This window comes from Agelaius tricolor, unplaced genomic scaffold (genome assembly GCF_023055355.1).
Source record: "Agelaius tricolor isolate 1412-34295 unplaced genomic scaffold, bAgeTri1.0.p SCAF_62, whole genome shotgun sequence".
NCBI classification, from domain to species: Eukaryota; Metazoa; Chordata; class Aves; order Passeriformes; family Icteridae; genus Agelaius; species Agelaius tricolor.
In genome coordinates this window covers 602,933-624,406 of record NW_027269322.1, presented here as the reverse complement: position 1 = coordinate 624,406, position 21,474 = coordinate 602,933, and the positions used below count along the sequence as shown (strand labels likewise).

Here is a 21,474-nt window from a genome sequence, read left to right as displayed (position 1 = left end):
CTTCACAGTTGGCGTCTTACAAGAAGCCACCAGAAATTCCAAGAGGACATTTCAAACCCTGCAGCCCAGTATTTCAAAGAAAAGAAAAAGCCAGGGAGATGCCTGAAGACACACATTGCTATGTTCCCCACTGTCCTTTTCAGAGCAGCACCACGGGCTCTCCACAGACCCCTGCTGGCAATGAGACACTGGCTGCTGATTTTTATGAGCCCGAAGACACAGACAGTGACAGCTCAGCCTGGGACTGGAAGGAGAAAACATGGAAACACACCTTTGAACCAGAGCACTTTAACAGGAGGACAAACACACTGCCATCTCTGGACTTGAAAGAGAAAGATGGCAAAAACACCAGGCACCCAGAAGAAGAGTTTGAGCAAGAATTAAAGGAGGCAAAACAGAGGCTGGGGCTTCGTACTCAGCAGCAGCCCTCGTGTGGCCCAAACAGGACAGAGCCAGGAGGGAGCAGTCCAGGCTGGGCAAAGAACAGAGCCCCCTGGGCTCTGGAGAAAAAGGATGCTGGCTGCACAGAAGAAGTGTTCAAACGCTCTGGCTGCCCTGGGCAACTGCTCTTCTTTGCAGATGGTTCTCCACCACCTTCATCAGTGGACACCAAGGGTGCTCTGCAGACTCCAGATGTAGTTCCCAGGGAGCATGCAGCTGCCCAGCCAAAGTCCCCGCTGAGGCTCATAGCCAATGCTATCAAAAGGTCCATTTGGGAGCCTCTCACCTCAGCTCCAGAAGGATTAAAGCAGGACTTGGACAGCAAAGTCAAAGCCTCTTCAGAACAAGCCTTCTTCAGCTTCCCCAGTGCTCCTGGGTATTCCCTAAGCCAAAGGAACAGGAACAACAATAACACTCAGTCACAGCATCCTAAAATAAGGGAGCGGGCAGGAAAATACATAGGAGATGGGAGCCCTTACTCAAATCAGTCTCGTTCTTCTGTGGGTTCAGAAGGGATATCTCTAAGGGATTCCAGGGAGGAGGTATCCTTCACACCCCACAGGCTCTCCAAGACAGCCCATCTACCTCAGAAAGCAGCTTGCACTAGGATGGAGGAGGTCCCAGGACTCCTAGAAAAGTTCACCTTTGAAGACAGTCCTCTAGGGACTCCCATGGATGAAATATGTGTCTGTAAGAAAAAGTCCACTCTCCTTTCATCTGCAGAGCCCAAGGACAGCCTGGGTGACTGTGCACAAAAAGGGTCACTCTTCAACAGACTGAGAAGCAAAGCTCATGAGAGGGAGTGGAATTCCTTGGTGTCATCTCTGCCTGTCATTAAGGACCATTCTCCAGAGAGGTTGTGTTATCCTTTCACAGGTGAGGATTTCCCAGTGGAATTACTTTATTATTATTACTGTTATCATCATCATCATTATTGGTATTACTATTATTATTATTGTGTAATAGCACTTAACCTTTAAGAGACTTGTGCATGCCCATGCAGGCACACATCTATGGTGTGCTATGTTTAATTTCTAGTTATTTCCTACAGTTTTGTGGCTAAGGTTCAGGAGTTGCTCCAGATTTAAAGGAGTGGAGTGGATTTGCAAGCAGAGCCAGCTTGCTGGAGCAGAGGTTGGTTTGCTGCTCCCTGTTGCTGGGACATGCTTGGGTCAAGGGTGGCAAGGCACAGTGGCATGCTGGGCAGAGCAGCTCCTGCAGTGACACTGGGTTGTGGAAGGGGGACTAGAGCAGGCAAGCAGAAGGACAAGCACCAAAAACTCCAGGTTTTGCAGTGCAGAGTACATTTGTTTTCCCTCCATGAGGAACCAGAGACTGAAGCAGTATGGTTGCAGCAGCAAGAAGCTTTGCTCTGTGTTTGTGCTTCCTCAGCACGTGTCTCCTCAGCTCTGCTGTCAGAGTGACCACTGTGGACATACTTCTGGGAGCTTTGCAGTGTGATTAATATCCCTTGTTGTTCAATTTGAGAGGACAGAGCACCTTATTGACCTCCTCTGACCTATTTGTGAGTCTATCTGGGCAGTGATTAAAAGGCATCAATTTTCTTGTTTGCTTGCTAGAGCAAGGTTAATATTAAAACTGCAGACAAGTCCAAGAAATATTGATGCCAGACCAAGAGCAGTCTGAGTGATCTGAGCATAGGCTCAGAAAGAATTAAATGCAGCACAGATTCAGGTGTGAAATATGAGACAGAAGAGCTGCACCCACCTGTCTTTCTCTGTGATCCATCTTCCCACTGCAGAAAGTCTCAGTTATTTAACTAAATAACCTATTGAATTTTGTCAACACACCTGTTTGTCTCTTGCTTTATGAAATTGCAACCCAAACTGTAACCCCAAAATCGCAGCTGTGCCTCGGCAATAAAACCTGTATGTAGAATGTGAAGTCACTGAAATGTTCCCAGTGAGCTGCCAGATCCTTTTGCACCCTTTCTGCCTCAGAGCTGCCACACACAGTGAGAAAGATCCAGCACATAAGGCCCTTGATCTGGAGCTCATTCAGACTGAGAGAATAACTCCTGCTCTGTTCCTTGGAGCATCCTTGATCCAACATCTCACAAAAATAGGCATTCCCATTGAGCCAGAAGATGTTGAGGACTGCAGTGAAGCACCAGAGAATTGCTAGTTCACACATCTCACTGTGTTCTTAAATGGAAGGCCTTTTCAGAGTCTGGACCTCATCAGTGCCCATCAGCTAAGCCAACCTGACCTGCTCTTAACTAAATGCATTGCAGTAATTGGTATGTTGTGCTCATACTGAAATTGGAAAAGTTCTTGCAAGTTTGAATAATGCTATACTTGATTTATGCTGAAAATATTTTGAAATAATATGCTGGTGTAATGTGTTGGATTCCTCTGCTGTCCAAGCCAGAAGAGAAATTAATAAATAATTACAATTATTGAATATAGGCAATGCAAAGTCTGTTTAGAAAAAAAAAGAAAATGAAGCTCTAATCTAGTCATTTGCCCAGTAATCTGTTATCTTCAATGTTTCAACATTGTAGCTCTCTGAAGTTTTTAAAACATTCATATTTGAGTAAATCTATACATAGTAAAACTAGTTAAGAGCTGAGTCCTGTTTGACTCTCAGAAATGGCATTTCTGTCTCATACAGGCACTTGTCAGAGGCCCAGGCTTGGCAAACTTTAGCCATGAAGTGATGACAAGCTTTAGCACACACTTCTTGTTATTATTTTCTTCTCTTGAAATTTACTACAAATTTCAGAAAATTTCTTTAAGGGAAAAAAGTACTCCCAGCACCTTGCAGAAGCCCATTTAATGAGACTCCTTCTAACACTGCACTTTGCTCTTTGCAGTAGGGCTTTGCTGTCCTGTTGGGGGTCAAACTTGCTCTCTGCAGGTATGGCAGATATTGCACTGCACTGGTGTTTCTCCCTCAGTGCCTTGTGGATCCAGAGAATGAGCTGGGTGATCAAAGCCCATGGGCTTGAGATGAGCCTGGGCCAGCTCATCACAGAGAAAACCCCTGGGGAGTAACCAAATGCTCAGAAACCACTTCTGATATTCAGTATGTTCTGTCCTCCTGCCCCTTCCCTCTCTGCCACGTGCTCTTCATGCTCAGCATGAAGAAGCAATCTTCACAAAAATGAAGAATCTTAGCAGCAGATTCAAACCTACACCTGCAGTGGCACCTTCCAGTGGCTCATTCCAGTTACCCATGTCCAGCCTGATTTCAAGGCTTTCTGCCTAACACTTCCCCTCTGTTCCATAAGAGCTGGTCCTCAGAGACTTTTGGAAATATGGGGCTGTGCAGAAATCCAGCTGCACAGGCTACTTGTGTGAGACCTAGCTCACTGAATTAATGGGGATTCATGCAAACTTTTCAGTCAGAGACTGGTTAAAAAAAAAAAAAAATCCAAAGTTTGCCTGTAGAATATACAACTGTCCACAAATAACCACGCTGAACTTCCTAAGTGCTATTCCAGATTTTTGATTTACTGCACAAACATCTTTAAGGCTTTTGTCCTCTGATGCTTCCTTTGTGTTCCAACCTGCAGTAAAACTCCCCCCAAAAAACTGATCAATAAAATTGTTCAATCAGATGGCTAACTGTTCTCTCCTAAGCCTACTTGACCTTTTGAAATTCAAAAAAATGCCAAAGTGCCATGTTAATTACTGATACTTTAGGCAGGATAGCCAATTCAGCTGATGAGGAAATTTAATGTGCTGTGAGCTCTCTTTGCTGATTTTGTGCACCCTCAGACTGGGAAGTGATTGCTTGCAAATGTTTCAGGTTCCCATTACTGCATTGTTGTGCCCCAGAAGCTCTGTGTGTTTGCAGTGTTCTGCTCAGTGAGGACACTGCTTTTGCACTGATTTTGTATTTGAGAAGGGGAGCTGAGGCACCAGAAAATTCATTACATGCATAAGAAATCTGTGGAGAAGCAGAGATATGAAACCAAACAGCCAAGTCCTCTCTTTCTGCTGCTCATTCTTCTGGATTCCTACTGGCCATTCTTTGCATTTCCTACCAGCTTCCATCTCATTTTGGACACCAGTGCCCCAGGAGATATGTGTAACTTTATCTCTCTCTTTTGTAAAACACTGAAGTTCTTACAGTGGTCAGGATTAATCCCATGACTTTACAAAAATATGCAATCTTGGACAGTTGTGGAGGAAGCCAAGAGATTAATACAGCATTATGTTATCAGAACAGTTCCTGCTCCAAGACATTCTGTGTATTTAGGCTGCAGTAACTGCATGGCACAAAAACACCCCAGGGAAGAAAGGGCAGTGAGCTATGACAGGCAGATGGACACCAGTGCTGGGTTTCCCTAGGAATCTCCAGGACAATCAGAAATGCTCCCACATCTAACACAGGGGATCACCTCAGGAGCCTCTTCACATCATCACTCCCTTGTTTTCCAGGGGACCTCGGGCTTCCTGGGAAAATGAGTACCTTGGATGTTCATGTTAAGGGAGAGGTTCTCAAAAGCATTGCACTTTCATCTGAGGGCTTGTTCCATGGGGAGGGAAAGCTCTAGTATGACATATGCTAATTTGGAAATGAGGGACATGCTAGAGTATTCAGGAAATAAGAAATATGTAATAAATAACTCCCAGTCTGAAGGAATGAGATGCCTGGAAGGTGAAAGCCCAAATCTAGAAGACTTGAGTTAATATTTGGAAAAGAACCTACATTTTTGAGATCAGTTCTGCAGCAGCTCAAGCTTTAGGCTTGTCATAGTTGGAGGCAAATTATTATCATCTAACTTTAGTACTGCACTTCTAAATTTCAGATTTTAATGATTCACTAAAGTCCCTTGAACATTGTTATGTTTGTTTTGTCCAAATTCTCACAGCTGTTGGCTAAGTTCTGCCTATCCCACCCCGTTTGGTTGGAGGGGTTTTTTGGGTTTTGGTTTGGGGTTTTCTGTTTTTGTTTGTCTTATTGTATGGAGCAGGCTGCTTCTCCTCCAGACCTTGTAATGCTTCCTAAATTATTGATATCACCCAAAGGTGAATTGCTTATTCAACCCAAAGGCTGACTTGCTTATTGCCAGCAGAGCTGAGAGAAGAAAGGGAGTGTGTAATTGCTTGTGTTTCCAGCCCTGCCAGGCTGCAAGGTTTGCCCTCTGCACATGGTGGAATTTGATTTCCCTGGTGGCCTGAGCAGGGGTAGTTACTGGCTACCACAGGGCAGCTGCTCAAACTTCTGGCTGCACAGGGAAAAGCAAGGGGGGGAATTTCCTCGGTAAAAGCAGCAGTGGCTGATGCTGCCCACACCTGGGGAGGGCTGTGCCTGGCTGTTCCTGCTGAGCACAGGGGGAGTGCTGGGTGCCACTGCTGTGACCCAGCACCCTGAGCAGGTCCCAGGGAGCAGCTGTGTCCCTCTGCAGGCACTGAGAGGCAGGGAGGTGTGGGCAGCACCTGTGAGACCCACCTGGGGGGCTGCTGCACCCCAAACAGGATGGCAGGGCCCAGGTCTGCTCCACTGAGCCCTCGGAGCTTGCAGCTGCACTGAGCACAAGCACAGGGTGCTTCTAAAACTGAGATCACTGGGGAAAAAACCCAGAATTTCTGCCTCAAATTACTTGGATTTGAATTACTTGCTTTACTGTCTGGGATGAACACGTTTCATGGATCCTGAGTTTAAATTAGGGCTGGAGGCAAAAGTCCTACTTCAGCCCTGGGACCCAGAGCAAGGCAAAGACGAAACATCTACACTGGGAGAAGGGGAGGAGATTTCAATCTGAATACACCTAGAAAGCCAACTGTTGCCTTGTAGATACAAAGAAAAACCAACAGTGTGAGCTTTAAATTATGTACATTTCCAAGATGGCCAGCTGTTAATCATTAACCCTGTAGCAGGTTGAAACATAGAGACAGATGTTCCAAAAGAGGTTTTATTTTCTGAATTAAAGAGAATGAAGCTACGCATTAGACAAATTAAGAAGAAATTCAAATATTTACACCCAGTTGAAACAAGATGCTGGAAAAACAGGCAAGATAAAATTGCTGCAATTAAATGTAATTTAATTTATGATTCTGAAAGCGTGTTTCTTCCAAAGGCAGACTTTGAGTTTTCCTTATGGAGTGTATTGTTGTGATGTACAGATTTTCCTGACTTCTTATGGCATTTTAATCAACAGCCCAATGATGTGATAATATTCCTAAAGCAGAAAAATAAGTGACATTTGTTTAGACATAATTAATGAAATATTTATGTTGCATGAGGCTATGTGATAAAGCCCTGTTCTCTTAGTCCATTTGCTTCTGATTACATTTGTGATTTTTTTATATGACCAGACATTCTGACGCCAACTATTTTACACTGAGCAGATGTCATGTAGTAAAAATGGGTGCCAGATGCTACAAGCCACATAAGGGTAATTTGTTTAAGAGCTGGCTCAGACTTTGTGCATTCAATTACACTGCATAGTGAGCCTTATACAATCATTTGGGTAATATGGCTAACTTCAGATATACATTTTAATGAATGTTGAGTGCATTCAGAACAGCGTGCTACATGCAGGGTGCTCAAGGAATTAATTTATTTGTTTGTAGTACCTAGAAAAAAATAAAATATATGGCCAGACAGTTTTTGACAGGGATAAACAATTTAATTAGTGTTGTCAGCTGAATGTCCAAATTGCTCTAGGTGCTGCTGATCAGAACTCAGGGCAGGTGCAAAGTGTCTGTTTAAGTTAAAGAACAGTATTTTTTGCTTCACTGACCATTTTGTTATTGTGTTTTAGGATATAAACACACACCTGTCAGAAAACAAGCTACTGACTATTCTACTTCATCCTCTGATGAGGAATTTGAATCCAAGCCTTCATTAACACACCAGGTAATTTGAGTTGGAAACAGAAAGGTATTTCCTTAGTTGGGCTGTATTTAAAATTCATCATATGATTCTGATCTAAAACACACAGCAATTCCTCAAAGTTGGAGGTTACATGTCATTACATTAAGACTGATGAACATCAACATTTCTTTTACCTCTTTGCACCTTTAATTTCCCCTGCTTACACCAGCACTGACAGAGGAGGTCTTCATCTGACAAATAGAAATGTTTCACTGAAACTGCTTTGAAGCTGATTCTTAAGTGGCCTTAAATAAGTAGCCCAACAAGCAAGCTGTTGAGAAAATAAACCAAACAGATGCAGTTTTCCTTTGGGGGAATACAGATTCATTTGGGAAGTGCTGCAGGCAGGTTGCCTGGAAAACTCTGTTTGTGGCTCACACACTTGTGCTGATTAGGATAAAGTCCCCCCCAGGCCCTGTACCCCAAAAGGGCTGACAGCAGGAGCTGGGGGGCTGCAGCACCCTGAACCCTCCACACCCAGCTCTGAGGTGAGGAAATACAGCTTTTGTTGTCTGAATGGCTCATCAGAAAGGTGTTATACCTCTTTCCTGTGCAGAATATCAGTAAATGTGATTTATAGTCTGAGGGGGCCTTTTGATTTGCTGCCTTTGGGGTGGGGGGAAGAGGAATGAAAACAAAGTACTGAAAAAGACTGAAAAATATCAGTGCCAGGTGGGACTTTGAATAGAAAAAGTGGAGCCAAAGCAGAGCAATGTGTGGCAGCACTTGTCCCCAGTGGCTCTGTGTCAGGATGTGCTGAGATGGCAGGAATTCTTCATTCATCTTTCCTGCTACAGGAAAGGCAATCTGCAGTACAATAATGTTATGGTGAATTAGAACAGGTTAAAATAAAATAGAGAAAAGAAGGGAGACATGGGAGCAAGCTGGATAGAAGTGACCCCTGGCAGTTCACAAGGCAATCACAGGGAGGGCAGGACCAGGGCAGGGAGAAGGCAGAGCTCCAGGAAAGCTGCCAGAGAGGGGAAGAAGGATCAGCTGTTGCACATGGGCATTACCAGTGGTTCAGTTTGGATGCAAATTCCCCACTTGGTGTGCTTCTTTCAGTTGCCTCCTACCATCCCTTTTCATGCCAGTTCTGGCTGCTATTTTGCCAGTGCCACCATTTGTATCTGGCAAAACTTGGTGGGAAAAATTTTAGTGACTTCCTGGCTGGGTAATTTTTTAAATTTTGTCCCATCTATGGTGCTCATGTATCCTGCCTCCTCAGAAATGGGAACACCACAGCCTTGAAGCAATTCAGGACAGCTTGGGTCAGAGGCAAGATGGAGAAATGGCAGGTGATTCCCTGGCAGGTGATTCCCTGGCAGGTGATTCCCTGCCCAGCTCTGCAGCATGTGCTGTCCTGATCTCCCAACAGCAGCAGCAAGTGCCCTGGGGAAAAGCAAAAATCTCTGTAATGCAGCACAGAAATGGCATTAGGGAAGGTTTCACAGGGCTTCAAGTAGTGTCCCATGATGTGAATTTACCATTTTATAGCTACAGCAATGGAAATGGGTTGCATTTCCTTAAACTGGTGCTTTCCCCAACCTCTGTATGGCCACGTATAGTGGGATGTTGTATACAGTCAGCTCTGTGATTTGGAAATGTTTTATTGACACCCACTGAGGGCTGCCTTAGGAGCTTGTAAAGGTTTAAAGCCAGCACAGCAAATGCCTGTAAATGCCCCTTTACGGCTGTTTCCCTTTTGCCTGCAGTAGCTGACCCTGCTCTGGGCAGGGGATGGGCTCAGACTGTCCCCAGGGGCAGTCCCAACCTCGACGGCTCCGTGATTCTGGGGGAGCTTTGAGGAAAGCTGCAGTGGCAGACTCATGCTTTGATTGCCTTTCTCTTTCCCTCTGTGTCTCTTGTAGGCAAAAAGAGCTCTCAGAAAGAGAAGGAAGCTGGAGAAGGAGACAAAGCAGTTGATTAAACAAGAGGAGCTGAAGAGGCTTCACAAAGCACAGGTGAAAATGGAGCTCACAGATGTCCCCTTTGTCCCCAGGAGTGACTCGTGAGGATGGGGGGACACAAAAGGGCTCTGCAGCTCTCCTCACTCCTCAGCATGGCTCACTGCCCTCTGTGCTGAAATCCCCCAGCCAGCAGCAGCAGAAAGGTGCCTGTGCCAGGGCCCTGCATCTCTCTGGGGGATAAACCCATGTCAGTCCCTGGGGATCATCATAATTGGCATCATAATTTTGTAGATGTGCACGAAGAACAAGAGGGAATAGTGACTGGGGGAACTGAAGAGGGAAAGAGATAGAAAGGAGAAATAACATCAATGCTGTAGAATGTAAGAAACTCAGCCATTACCTCTGTGCATTACAGGAGGATACAAAAATACAGTGATGGCTTTTGTTCTCTGCCTGCTACAACAATGAAAGTGAATCATTTTTTCCCCTTAATGACAGAAAGCTACTTCATTTTATATAGGCCCTGCTATTCAGAAAATGCTAGGAAACCTCTGGACTCTACTGATGTGTGATTATTTCCAATTACAGTTTAAGATTTGTAAATGCACTTCTGCACAGTTTGATCTCAGATGTATCCTGCTCAATACATGGGAAGAGAAGCTATGTTTTATTTTTTTATCTGAGGATTGTAAATGATCTCCAGGTAACATTAGATGCATATGTGATACTCCTGTTTTAATGCTTTGTGGAGACAATGAAGTCCAAACTTTTTGAATGATCTTTTCTATTTGTTAGGCTGTTGCTGGGGGCTTGGTTTGGAATGCCCTAACACAGCCTGAAATGGGAACTGCTGAGTATCTGTCTTTGACATTTCAACCTTTTAAGGTGTTTCATGCTTTTTATCCCCACCACACCTCTAAAAGTCTTATTTCAAAGGGAATGGACAATGGATGTAGAAATCCTTCCTGAAGTGGCACTGAATTGTCACAGCTATTAGACCCTTTTCTTTCTGGGTCAAAAGCTGGTGAAATATGAAAGCAAACAAAAAAAAAATCCCATGGATAAAAAAATAGCAAGCAGAACTTTCCAGCTGTAAACCTTCCCTATTTATATGAGCTTTACTAATGTAATATCTCCGAATATATGTCTCTGAATATGAAAGTATTGACTTTTTATACCTTGTGAGACACAGAAACATTATGATGTCTTTTTTTACAATGGGAGAGCTAAAACTCAGAAAAAACTGAGGTTCTTTTGGTGCCTGTGATACTTACATAAAGTTGTGATAGACACCTAGTGGCATATTTAAATTGCTTAGGTGCCTGGTACACTCAATGAGTTGGCAGGAGCCACAATTCCTCCAAGGCCTTTCCAAGCTGTTTCTCTGGGAACTGAGACCATCTTGTGTCTCTGAATTTTGAAGCTGTGTCTGTGGCTTTTCTATCATTGCATTTTTGCAGGCAATCCAGCGCCAGCTAGAAGAGCTGGAGGAAAGACAAAGAACTTTGGAGATTTTTGGTGTCGAACTGGAGAGAGAACTGAGAGGAGAAGCAGGTACACAAAGCAGTTTGCTTGTTTAGTGGTGGGATTTTTAACCTGTTCCAAAACACAGGGTTTTAATGGTTGTCATGGAAATAGTTTGGTGCAAAATCTGAAAAGGAACAATAACTGGCATGACAAAAATGATTGATAAACCTTTTCCTCAAACTCTCGGTTAGCTCAAGCACCTTTACATTGAATGCTTTAAGTTTTCTGTTGGTTTTCATAGATTTGGAATTAATGCCAATGCTATTGAATGTGAATTTACATTTCCCCCAGCACCACCCCCCCACACTTTTTTTTTTTTAATTTAAGTCCCATCCTGAGCTTAATTTCATCTTGTGGAGGGAACCAGTGAGGTTTCCAGGAGCTGTATCTCAGTTACCAAGCCAGCAGCAGCCCGTGCCTAGTAACAGAGTCTTTAATGACTTTCCTGGAGTGTGAAATGCCATTAATATGATTAGAGCCAGTGGCCATGCTATAGCAACAGCAGCCTGCAGGCACACACACAGACCCCAGCAGCACAGCTCTTCCCCCAGATGATGGCAGGGGTCCCCTCACCGGAGCCAGCGCTGCCCAGCACCCAGGGCTATGGGACCCTGCCCCGGCCCAGCCTTGGCACTGCTGCCCAGCTCACACGGGGTGAAGCACAGGGACAGGACCCCAGGGGCTCCTCCAGGCTCAGAAGGGGATGGGGGTGTGAGCCCTGCCCGTGAGGGGCTTCAGAGGGGGCTGTGGTCTGTGCTGAAGGGACTGACAGCCTGAATGCAAACCTGTCTTTATTTACCTCCACTTTAGAAAACTGAGCCTTGTGTTTTCCTGACAAGCAGTTGCACAACATGGAAAACACAGATATGTTCTGGCACCTGATCTTGTTGTTGTCTTAACCAGGCAATCCAACCCCTCCATGCTGGTCTTTTTAATGCCATATTTCATAGCAGCTCTCACCCCTATTCTGAACACTGAATCAGTTCAGCAAGAGAGCATTCGCCCAACCTTTCATATTTATTAACTAATTTCCTTGAATTGACTGTGTCAGCCTATTCCAAACTTTATTTAAAAATTTATCATCTATTTTTCTTAAATGAAATCATAACCTTTATCAAACAGCACTCCACTTACTGCCTGTGAGAAAATCTGCTAAAAAGGCTATGAGAATTATAGAGTTAGCTTTTTTCTTCTGATTTTTGTAAAGATGGTTGTTTTTTATAAACCTCAAAAATATAAAGGGACGAGAAGCTTCTAGCTCTTGGGATAGACACAGAATACCAGGATAAATGGCCTAGAGCCACTTCTTGTTGTTGCTGTTTTGACAATCGCATTTCCTAAAGAAGGCTGCCTGCCAAGAGATCGATGCTTCTCATTCTCTTACCATCCCTGGTAATTGGATTGCCCTCATTAAGGTGACAGTACTGTTTTTTTCTCCCTGTTGATTGTTTGTGTGTAGGTGGCCAGTTACAAATAGGGCAGATACTGAAAGGTAGGATGTTACTGTCTCTCAATAACTCTTCTGGTGCAAAAGCACGAGGCCATGAGCTCCCCAGACAAAATGTGAGCGCTTTGTTGCTCGCAATAACATATGTGTAATGATGCAGGAACTGCTGGCTTTAATATTCTGTTCAAGCTTCCTAAAAATAAAGAGCATTACTTTTTAATGAATGACCAGTGTTTATTAGGTTAAGTTGTATTTAAGCAGGTCTGTGCTTATGCAATTCAAGTGATTTAATAGGTATTATTAAAGTAATTAGAAAACTATCACAGTTCAGCAATAATATTGAGCTGCAAAGGTTGTGAATAACCAAATTTAGAGGCAGGCCTGCAAACAGCAGTTTTCAGTGACATTTACGCAACTCTCCTCTAATAATTCTGCAAGCCTGGGATGAATGGCCTCTTTGTTAGGGGGAGTTATTCATTAGCTCCTCCACTGAATTAGAAGAGAACATGCGTGGGTGCTAAACAACTGCCATGAAGACTGATGAGCAAAATGAGGTTTTGATGATCTTGTAATTGTAGTGACAATAATTCATGCATTAGGGAAAAAACCACAAACCCCCAAAAAAACACCCCCAAAAAAATGAGAAGAAATAATATCAGTCCTATGAATAATTTTTCATGCTTGTTATTTCCTTTATTCTGCTTCAAAATACCAAATAATAAATCACTGACGTACCATTGCTTTGTTTTCCACTGACATTTGTGAAGGCTTATGGAGAGCTTCTGCCTACAAGAAAATACAGAAATAAAAATCTCAAAACACGTTTTCCACTAAAATTAGCATAAGGGCTCAGTTGACTAAACAAGTCATGAACAATGATGGTAAAGAAGAAAACCTACGTTGAGAGAATGTTAGGAAATGTCTCCATGCTTTGGAAGGTGAATAAATATCTGCACATGTTGGAGGTTGTTTTTGATTTCACAAAAAACATATCCGAGGTGTCTCGGAATTTTCAACAGAGTCAAAAGAAATCAGTTGCAAGCCTGTAGAAATAAATAATATGAGGTTTAACTGTACCTGAAAAGGTGCAAACTGGCTAAGATCCCTTTACTGTGTGATGACTGTAAGAAGGGACAGTGAAGCATCAATCTGAGAAGGTTCTGGTTTTGAGAGGAATGTTCAGTAAATACTCCTCCACAGCCTATACAATTCCCTCAAAAGTGATGAAAATAGAAATGCCTATGATATAATTAGAAGAATGTCTGACTTTCAAATGGATCTCAGTCAGGAAACTCTCGGGTAAACCAGGAGGACAGGTTTGCTTTAGCAATGCTCTAGGGAAAAGCCAAGATGGCTCACAAAACAAACTCATAAACTGTTTTCCCTCTAACCTATTAAAGAAAATCTGTCAAACTGCATCATCCAAAATGCTTCTTTGGTTTGTTCTGCCCTTGGAAGGCATCAAGCACTCCATCAGACTTAAATAAGTATTTATATTGCTAGTAACAAACATTTGAAAAGCTCAGGGAAAAAATGCCACAGGGAACACTTAGGGGCATTCTGTGGGATGGAGGAGGAGGCAAAACAAGGGCTACTTTTATTGCATTTTTTTGTGGATTTTATGAAAATGAATTTTTTTTGCAAACTGCATTATCTTTGCTTACCTCAATCAAGCTACAATACAGTCTTTTATTAGAGACACAGAGTTTCTAAAGTGTAAAGGGGAAAGGTTAAAAGAAGGAATATTTTTACCTAAACAAGGAAACAACAGAAATGGAACAGTAACCTTTTGTGTCTGTGCTGCACTTATGCATAACAGCAATTGCAGTGTTTTTACTGGCAAATAGATCAAATTTTGATGATGCCACCATTTCTTATTACCATAGTAAAATAGATCAAATTTTGATGATACCACCATTTCTTATGGTGGTGTTCAAAAATCTAAGGCTCTGAACACTAATGCTGCATCCCTGAATGGGACTGGTGAGAAATTGGCATGTTCCAGCAAGGAGCACTCTTGCAGTCACTCTGGGAAGACACTTTCTATCCCCACTTGCTGACCTGGAAGGTCCCACAGGAACACATCCATTACTGCCAAGTTTTAATGGGATCAGGAAGGAATTGAAGAGAGATTGTTCTGTCTTCTCCTACTGTTTATCCTTCTGTTTCATGGTAATTTCCAGTTGGGGCCAAGTCCTGATGACAGCTGTGGACCTGCACCCCTGCCACGTGACTGCTGTCCTTGGTGTGGGGGCCAGGTCCCTCCTCCAGGGTGGCAGGAGGTGACCTGGGCTCCCTGGATGATGGTGTCTGGTGAGGGGATGCAAAGGTGACCCCAAACACCCAGCAATTCCCCTTGGCTAAAGGGCTAAAGGGCTTCATTGGGTGATATCATTGCTGCCCCAAGGAGGGGGGCTTTAAACTGCTGCTTTGGAGTGGAGGCAAGCCCTGGCTCTGAGTGAGGGCAGATGAAACTGTAGAGACAAGAGGGTAACCTGTTGAAGCACATTTCAAAATGACAACAGAAAGGCATCAGCAACACTGCTGAACTGCCCAGGACTCTGGCTGCCTCTCTAATCCAGCTTAATGATACTCCTGCAATTGGTGTCTCTGGAGCTTTAACCAGAAACCTTTCAGGTTGTTTCAGTGCTCTCAGTCATATAAAGTAAAGGTGCAGTCCCTCTTAAAGTAGACGAAATCGTGTAAGCTTCCTTCCACAGAAAACAGCCAGGCTGGTTTTAGGGTGGGGATTTTGTTCTTGGTTATCTAGCATTGTGACTCAGTGAGGACTGAAGAGGACAGAGCTTGTTTCCCCACCTGCTGGCAGTACACCTTTTTCTTCATCCTAAATCTGGCTATTTCTGCTTCCATGTGTGGTGGGGAGTGCAAATGCCATGGGCTGGGGCAGGAGCATGGGGTGGCTGTTGGCTTCCTGCTTCTGAAGGTGCCAGTGTGTCACTTGGACTGTAGCCTCAGCCTGGAGCAGTGTCAGATATTTGCCTCCTACGAGTGATCACCATTCTGTGGCAGCAGGCAGGAACGGGCAGAACAGATGTGGGAGGTGTGCTGGCAGTGCCATCAGTGTTGCTGTAATTCTGCATCAAAGGGAGACGGGGTGGCTTTGTTTTGTGAAAAAATGAATGGAAAATGTGAAGTCATGAGGATGTTAAAAAGGACAGCAAGGAAAAGAAATACATATGTGCTCTGACTTGCTATTTGAAAACACCCAGGGGTTCTTCATTGCCAAAGAGTTTTGTTCAGATGGTATTTTAGGAGAGTAAAGGTCCTTACCCAATGAAAGAGATCCACCCTTTTCTACAGGCAGAGTCAAGCTGTGAGCTCTTTGGGTGAAAGGCTGTCTATCAGCCCTGGCCCAAAGTGTTATAAAACCACCCAGTTATCATAGATTTGTCATTCAAAGCAAATGCAGATTTAGAGGCCAGTTGACAAGTGAAGGGAAATTTGCAGAGGATTTGGTGGTTTTTCTGATGTCCACTGGAAGCAGGGATTAAGCTGCCAGTGTGTACATCCTGAAGGCTGATGGTGTTAATGGAATATCCACTAAGACACAGTTCAGCTCTGAAGCCCAGTTTCAAAGGAGAGACTGTCTTATCAAAGGCAGAGCTAAGAGACAGAAATAGTGCCCAATATGTGATTATTTGAAAGGAAAAACTTCAGGACAAAAGTGTTTTAAAATCCAATGCAATCCAATGCAGCTGCAATAAGCCACAACTGTCAACCAAAAATAGATAAAAATGTCATACCTGTTGTACTCAGCCATTGCTGGGGTAAGTCACACCAAAACCATCTCCATTTGAAGTCATGTAGGCTGAGGAGGACTATTGATGAACTTTGTTGGCAAAAGCATTGGAAAGAAAGCTGGTGAAGCACACTAAAGTCTCCTATTTCACACAGATTCAGGCACAAAGGATGAAAATCAGATGCTACATGAATGGTTTGAGCTGGTCATGGAGAAGAATAAATTAATGCGTTATGAGTCTGAGCTCCTGATTATGTAAGTAAGAACAAGCGTAAGTAATAAAGATGGGAGGGGACAGGGAAAAGATGTACTCACAACTCACAATACACCTGAACACCTTGCTGTGGGCTGCATTTGAGACAGCTGAGGAATAAAATCCAGAGTAGCTACAGCCTGTTTTGAACATAGATTTGCAGCTGAGGCCTCCTCATCCTTCCCTCTCACAGTGGCTGAAACATTTAAATTCTCTATGATGCTCTGAACCAATATTGGTTCATACTCTGTATGAATTGGTTCAATGTGGCACAGAGATTCTCTGCCTTCACATAATGTGGGTCTAATGAACACCTTCTCCTGGGAAGAAAAACAGTCTGAGAATTCCAATAAAATTGGAACATAGGAAAAAAAGACCTAGAAATTCACTACAACCATGAAATAAGCAGATACACCAACACAAGAAGCAAATAAAACCCAGCTCAGCTGCCACTGTTGTGGCTGGTGGAAGCAATGTTTGCTGTAGCTCCCTTTCCTTGCCTCCCTGCAGACACACTCAGGACAGACAGACTCTCAGCTATTTTCTCCACCCTCGTGGGCAATGTGGGAAGGCAATGGGAGCCTCAGCAGTCCTCACTGCCCACTGGGTTTCCCACCTGTGCAGGCTGCCCATTGCCATTTATCATTTCCATATTGCCAGCCCTGGGCTCCAGCTGCACCCCAGTTTCTCCCCAGCTGTGCTGGTGCTGACCCTTTCTTGCCCCTCTTCTGGGTGCTGTGGCAGCAATGCTTCCTTCTCACACTGTGTGAGAGTTAAAAAGGCAACAGTGGGCTGCTTCTAGCACTGCAGGACACAAAATGTTGTTGTCTGGATGTGTTCATTTGTGAATTCCTTTGCCTCAGGATCTGCTCCTGTGCAGAGGGCCTGGTGAGGCCCTTCATGTGTGGGTTCAGCCCCATGCAGAATTACAATGTGGGTGCCACCAGCAAAGCACAGATGGTTCAAAGCCTTAAGCTTTGCTGTTTATGGGGGAGTTTAACCCTATACATAATGTAAGAGGTGGCAGTGGTACTCCTGGAGCTGCTCTGGAGATGTTGGCACAGGCAAACCTTTTAGCTTTGGCAGCCCATGAGGAGAAAATACCAGATAAACAGAACACAGAATCTCATAACTGAAATCATGCTAACATATATGTCTTCATTGAAAAAAGCTGCTTCTTTAACATACTTTTTGCTGCACCCAGAGCCCAAGAGCTAGAGTTGGAGGACCACCAAAGCAGGCTGGAACAAAAGCTGAGAGAGAAAATGGCCATTGATGGTAAGTCAGAGGGGACAGTGTGCTGCAGCCCACAGGGACAGACTGTGCCAACCCTGTTTGCTCCAAAAAGGGTGGCTGAGGCTCCTGTGCTCCCTCTGAGCACAGCTCAGCCAGCAAAATGTGAGATCTTCTCATCTGGCTCCTGGTGAAGACAGCGGAGCTGACCTGCCCAGTCCTACACTGCACTGCAGGGGTAATTGCACTAATTATGCTCTCCAGGCCAGCTGATGATGGGCAGCAATGGAAAGTGACTTCTTCTGTCACCTGAGCAGAAGAGGTTGTCTGCTCTTATGCAGCATTGCTGGGCACCAGTGTTTTGGGACTGTTTTGAAGTACTTGGGATTACAGCTTGGGCTTGTCCTTTCATTTGGGATTTGAAAAGGAGCATGGGGAGGAGCAATGCAGGGAGAAGAGTGGTTCCATAGCACTGAGTACCCCAAAATATCCTGTTGTGCTCTAGGCATGTGGATTGCAAGTGATGGCAGGTTTCAGTACATTTTCTGAAAAATGCCTTCCATTTCCTTACAGGTACTACATTTCATGTAGGGATTTTTACCTTATGAGCTAAATTTAAACTACAGCTTAATTGCTTCTATAATTAAGTAATGCTTTTCCTATCCCTTCCAGTCTAAATTTTGTACCAGATCTACTATAGACTCTAGGAATCCTAATGATCAACTTCAAATGGCCCAAATCCAGGAGAAAATTCTCCTGAGCTGTAACTCTAACAATACTAACTGCTATCGACTACATTTGTCATTGACAATAATGTTAATTCAAGCTGTGCACTAACAGTTAAAATGCAAACAGTGACCTGGTTCTTAACCTCTTTTTTGTGACCTTTTAGACAGCCTTAAAGATGAGATGGATCTGAACGAGGAGGATGAAATTTTTACTGAGATGATGAAAGTGGTTGAAGAAAGGGACAGACTTGTATGTGCCTTAGAAGAGCAGAGAGTGAAAGAAAGAGCAGAAGACCAGCACTTTGAAAGCCTTATTTTATCTACAGGTTATCAGCTGAACAGGATTTAAACAGCCACATGCAAATAAACATCCTTTCAGCAGTATTCCCTATCACGGAGGTACCCTCTTCTGGAAAATGAAGGAATTCAAATTTAAAATCAACTTATTGGGGAAGCACGTCATTTTGTTATCAAAAGCTTTAAAGCAGGTTTTTGCTTAGACCAGAGACAGTCATTGCACTGTCAGCTCAAAGGATCCCTGGGATCCAGATTTGGACTGAATGTGCCTGTCTGACAGGCACCAGGGTCTGTGAAAGGGAAATCAGAGCTCCATTATTCTCTTGGAATTTTATTTTAATGCTGAGAGTAGAGTTTCTGAGGAACATGATGACATCATTTAGTATTTCTGAGACAGCCTTACTTTCCATCTGTTTGCCTGAATCTCTGTGTGGCTTTGTTAATATTTTGGCACAGCCAAGGCATGGTCAACTATAGAAAAGTCAGAAAACAAGCATCTCATAAAAATAGGGTTAGTCTTTATTTCTGGTGGAGGAAGAGTCATTTGACTAATAACTACATATGAGCACTTAATAAAACTACTGTAAATGCAATGCCAGAAATTAATTTTTCAGGTATTTATAAGCTTTATTGCACTGTGTATTTTTGAACAAGAAGTTAAAGCATTATTAAATCCCTGCATTTTGTAAAGTGGTAAGGGTTTATCAAAGGGGTGACTATCCTTACAGCTGTTACGTGCACAAAAAAGTTTCTGTATATCAGAGACTAAAGTCTTTAAAATCAGAAAAAATGATAATTTAAAAATAGTAATTCAGACCCAATTGGACTATAGGGCAGACTTTACTAAGGCATACTTTAAAATTTCTTCACAAAATACATCACAAATGGTATTGCTGGGTGTAATAAATGGTATAGCAGTTAAAGACAACCATCCCGTAAAAGGACTGCAAAAAATGTTGAGGTTTTAGTATCAACATTTGATAGAAAATATTGTGAGTGTATTTCAATTACATTTATCCTGCTGCTTGAGAATATATGCATATTTTTTGCTTAAAGGGACCATCTTCTATGTTTTTTGTACATGCATTTGCAGATATTGGCAAAAAAGCATGCGGATATTCTCCTAATTTAAGGAACTTCTTAAATAGAGATAATTCTGCCAATTTAAGAATGGTAATATTCCCAACTGTGTGTGTGATACACGAGATTTTCAAACTGGAAAAAACAAGGGGAAACTGAAAGACTGTTTTTTGAATATCATTTTACCTCGTGCTCTGAGAAGATTTGATGTTCTCATTATTTTGTGAATGGTGCTAATTTGCAGCATCTGCCTGTGGTACAGCCAAAGATAGAAGCATTCCTATTAAAAAAGCTTTAAAAACCTCTTGGTGAGTACTGGTAAAGTAACAGACACACTGGATCCTGTCACAATAATTTCTGAGTTATCTTTAGGGTTGGTTTGGTTTTGTTTTTGTTTTTCCTTCTGTATTGCAAGAAATTTGAAATACCGTTTCTAAAGGTAAAAGCAAGTTTTTGCTATTGGTCACACATAAATAATATACCTCTGTTGGTGCAAGCTTTATACTATTGCTCTGCAATATTTATTTATATCTATTTATTAGACTGTTTAGAGAGGGTAAGAGTGTCTGGTTGTATCTTACAGTTTGGATGTTGTCTCTGATTTTGATTGAAAAATGTATATTTCTAACGTGTGTACAGCAAAACTGTGCATTGTAGAGTAGACAGCTTTATAGGTTTGGGACATAATTAGCAATAAAATATTAATTAAGATTTTAAACAGTGTTCTTAGTGACCGTAACTTGAAGGGATACCCGTAAAACACAGCATTCAGGGTTTTAACATACAATTTGTCTTCCATCACAGTGAAAAGACATGGAAGAAATCCTTAAATGTGTTCCAAAATAACCACCAGACTTTTTCCCTGCTCTCATTCATAGGCTAAGCATACCTGATCTTCAGATGACATTTTTACTGAGATGGATTGCAGTGGTTGATTCATTAAACTAACTCTGTTACTTAAGACTGACACGAAGTAGGAGAGGCAGAGCAGCAATAAATATTTTCATTTTCTCTGTTGAGATCTGCTGGTATTACCAGTTTGGTGGAGAAAATTTCTGGGTTTCATCATTGTCCCCAATCCTCCCTCATGCAGTCCTGTAGAAAAAGTCTAGGAAATGTCATAGTTTTCTGTGAAAATCATAATGATTTCAAGGTATTTTTTAAAAGTTTGAAAGCAAAATTCTTAGAGCTTTGCAAAGGAGGAGAATTCTGCAGAAATCTCCAGTTATGTCAAAGATTGGTTTTCTCACCTCACTTTTACAATTAAGTAGTCCCATTCACATTAGTCTTGCTGTTGCAAATATGCCCTGGGATTTCAGTTTACAGTAGATAGACACCTGTTCAGCTATAAAACCAAACTCCAAAGGGTGCTTTCCCTTGAGCTTCAAAGATTTGCACTCTTGAGAGTATCAGAGTCTACAGAAGCTGAGGGCCATCAGAACTTTATGGACATCAAAAACATTCTTTGCTAAAGAAGCACTTTTCTGAAGGCCCTGTGGTTACACATGTTCCACCCAAAACTGTCTGCTCTTGGGTGGAAAAACCTGTCAGGCTACTGCTGCCCTGCCTGATATTAAGTACCTCACAAGATTAGATCCAAAAATAAACAGTGTAAGTGATTTAGAAAATCATAAACTCCTAAGTCGTTTAAAGCAGGTCTTTGTGTATTGTGAGAGTAGAGAAGGGGATTAAAAAAAGGAGAAGCTATGTGCACTGTTCCCAGGTCAATTTCATATGGCTGGTTTCTACTAGAAATGTGTTTAAGCACTGGTTTGGTTCTCAGTTTTCTTGCTGCTCAATCTTTTCTGTAACGTGGCTCTCTAATTTATAATAGATTTGTTCATTTTTAAGTTGATGGCACTGGCATTTTGGGGTATAATGTGATGTGCTGGAATGTACTGAGTGCGTCTAAACAGGCTGGTTGTGAGAAATTATCTATTTGAAAG

The 21,474-nt window shown here is 42.7% G+C and overlaps 1 protein-coding gene across 1 annotated transcript in view; it reads left to right on the top strand.

Moving 5' to 3' along the window:
- The window catches only part of MICAL2 (microtubule associated monooxygenase, calponin and LIM domain containing 2), a 121,869-nt gene extending 100,395 nt beyond the window's left edge, over positions 1-21,474 (top strand). The window contains exons 30-36 of the mRNA XM_071456596.1: positions 9-1,317; positions 7,181-7,275; positions 9,165-9,257; positions 10,664-10,757; positions 16,093-16,192; positions 17,395-17,468; positions 18,316-21,474. Of these exons, the coding sequence (XP_071312697.1) occupies positions 9-1,317; positions 7,181-7,275; positions 9,165-9,257; positions 10,664-10,757; positions 16,093-16,192; positions 17,395-17,468; positions 18,316-18,500 (1,950 nt within the window). The 3' untranslated portion in view covers positions 18,501-21,474. The remainder of the gene's footprint in view (positions 1-8; positions 1,318-7,180; positions 7,276-9,164; positions 9,258-10,663; positions 10,758-16,092; positions 16,193-17,394; positions 17,469-18,315) is intronic.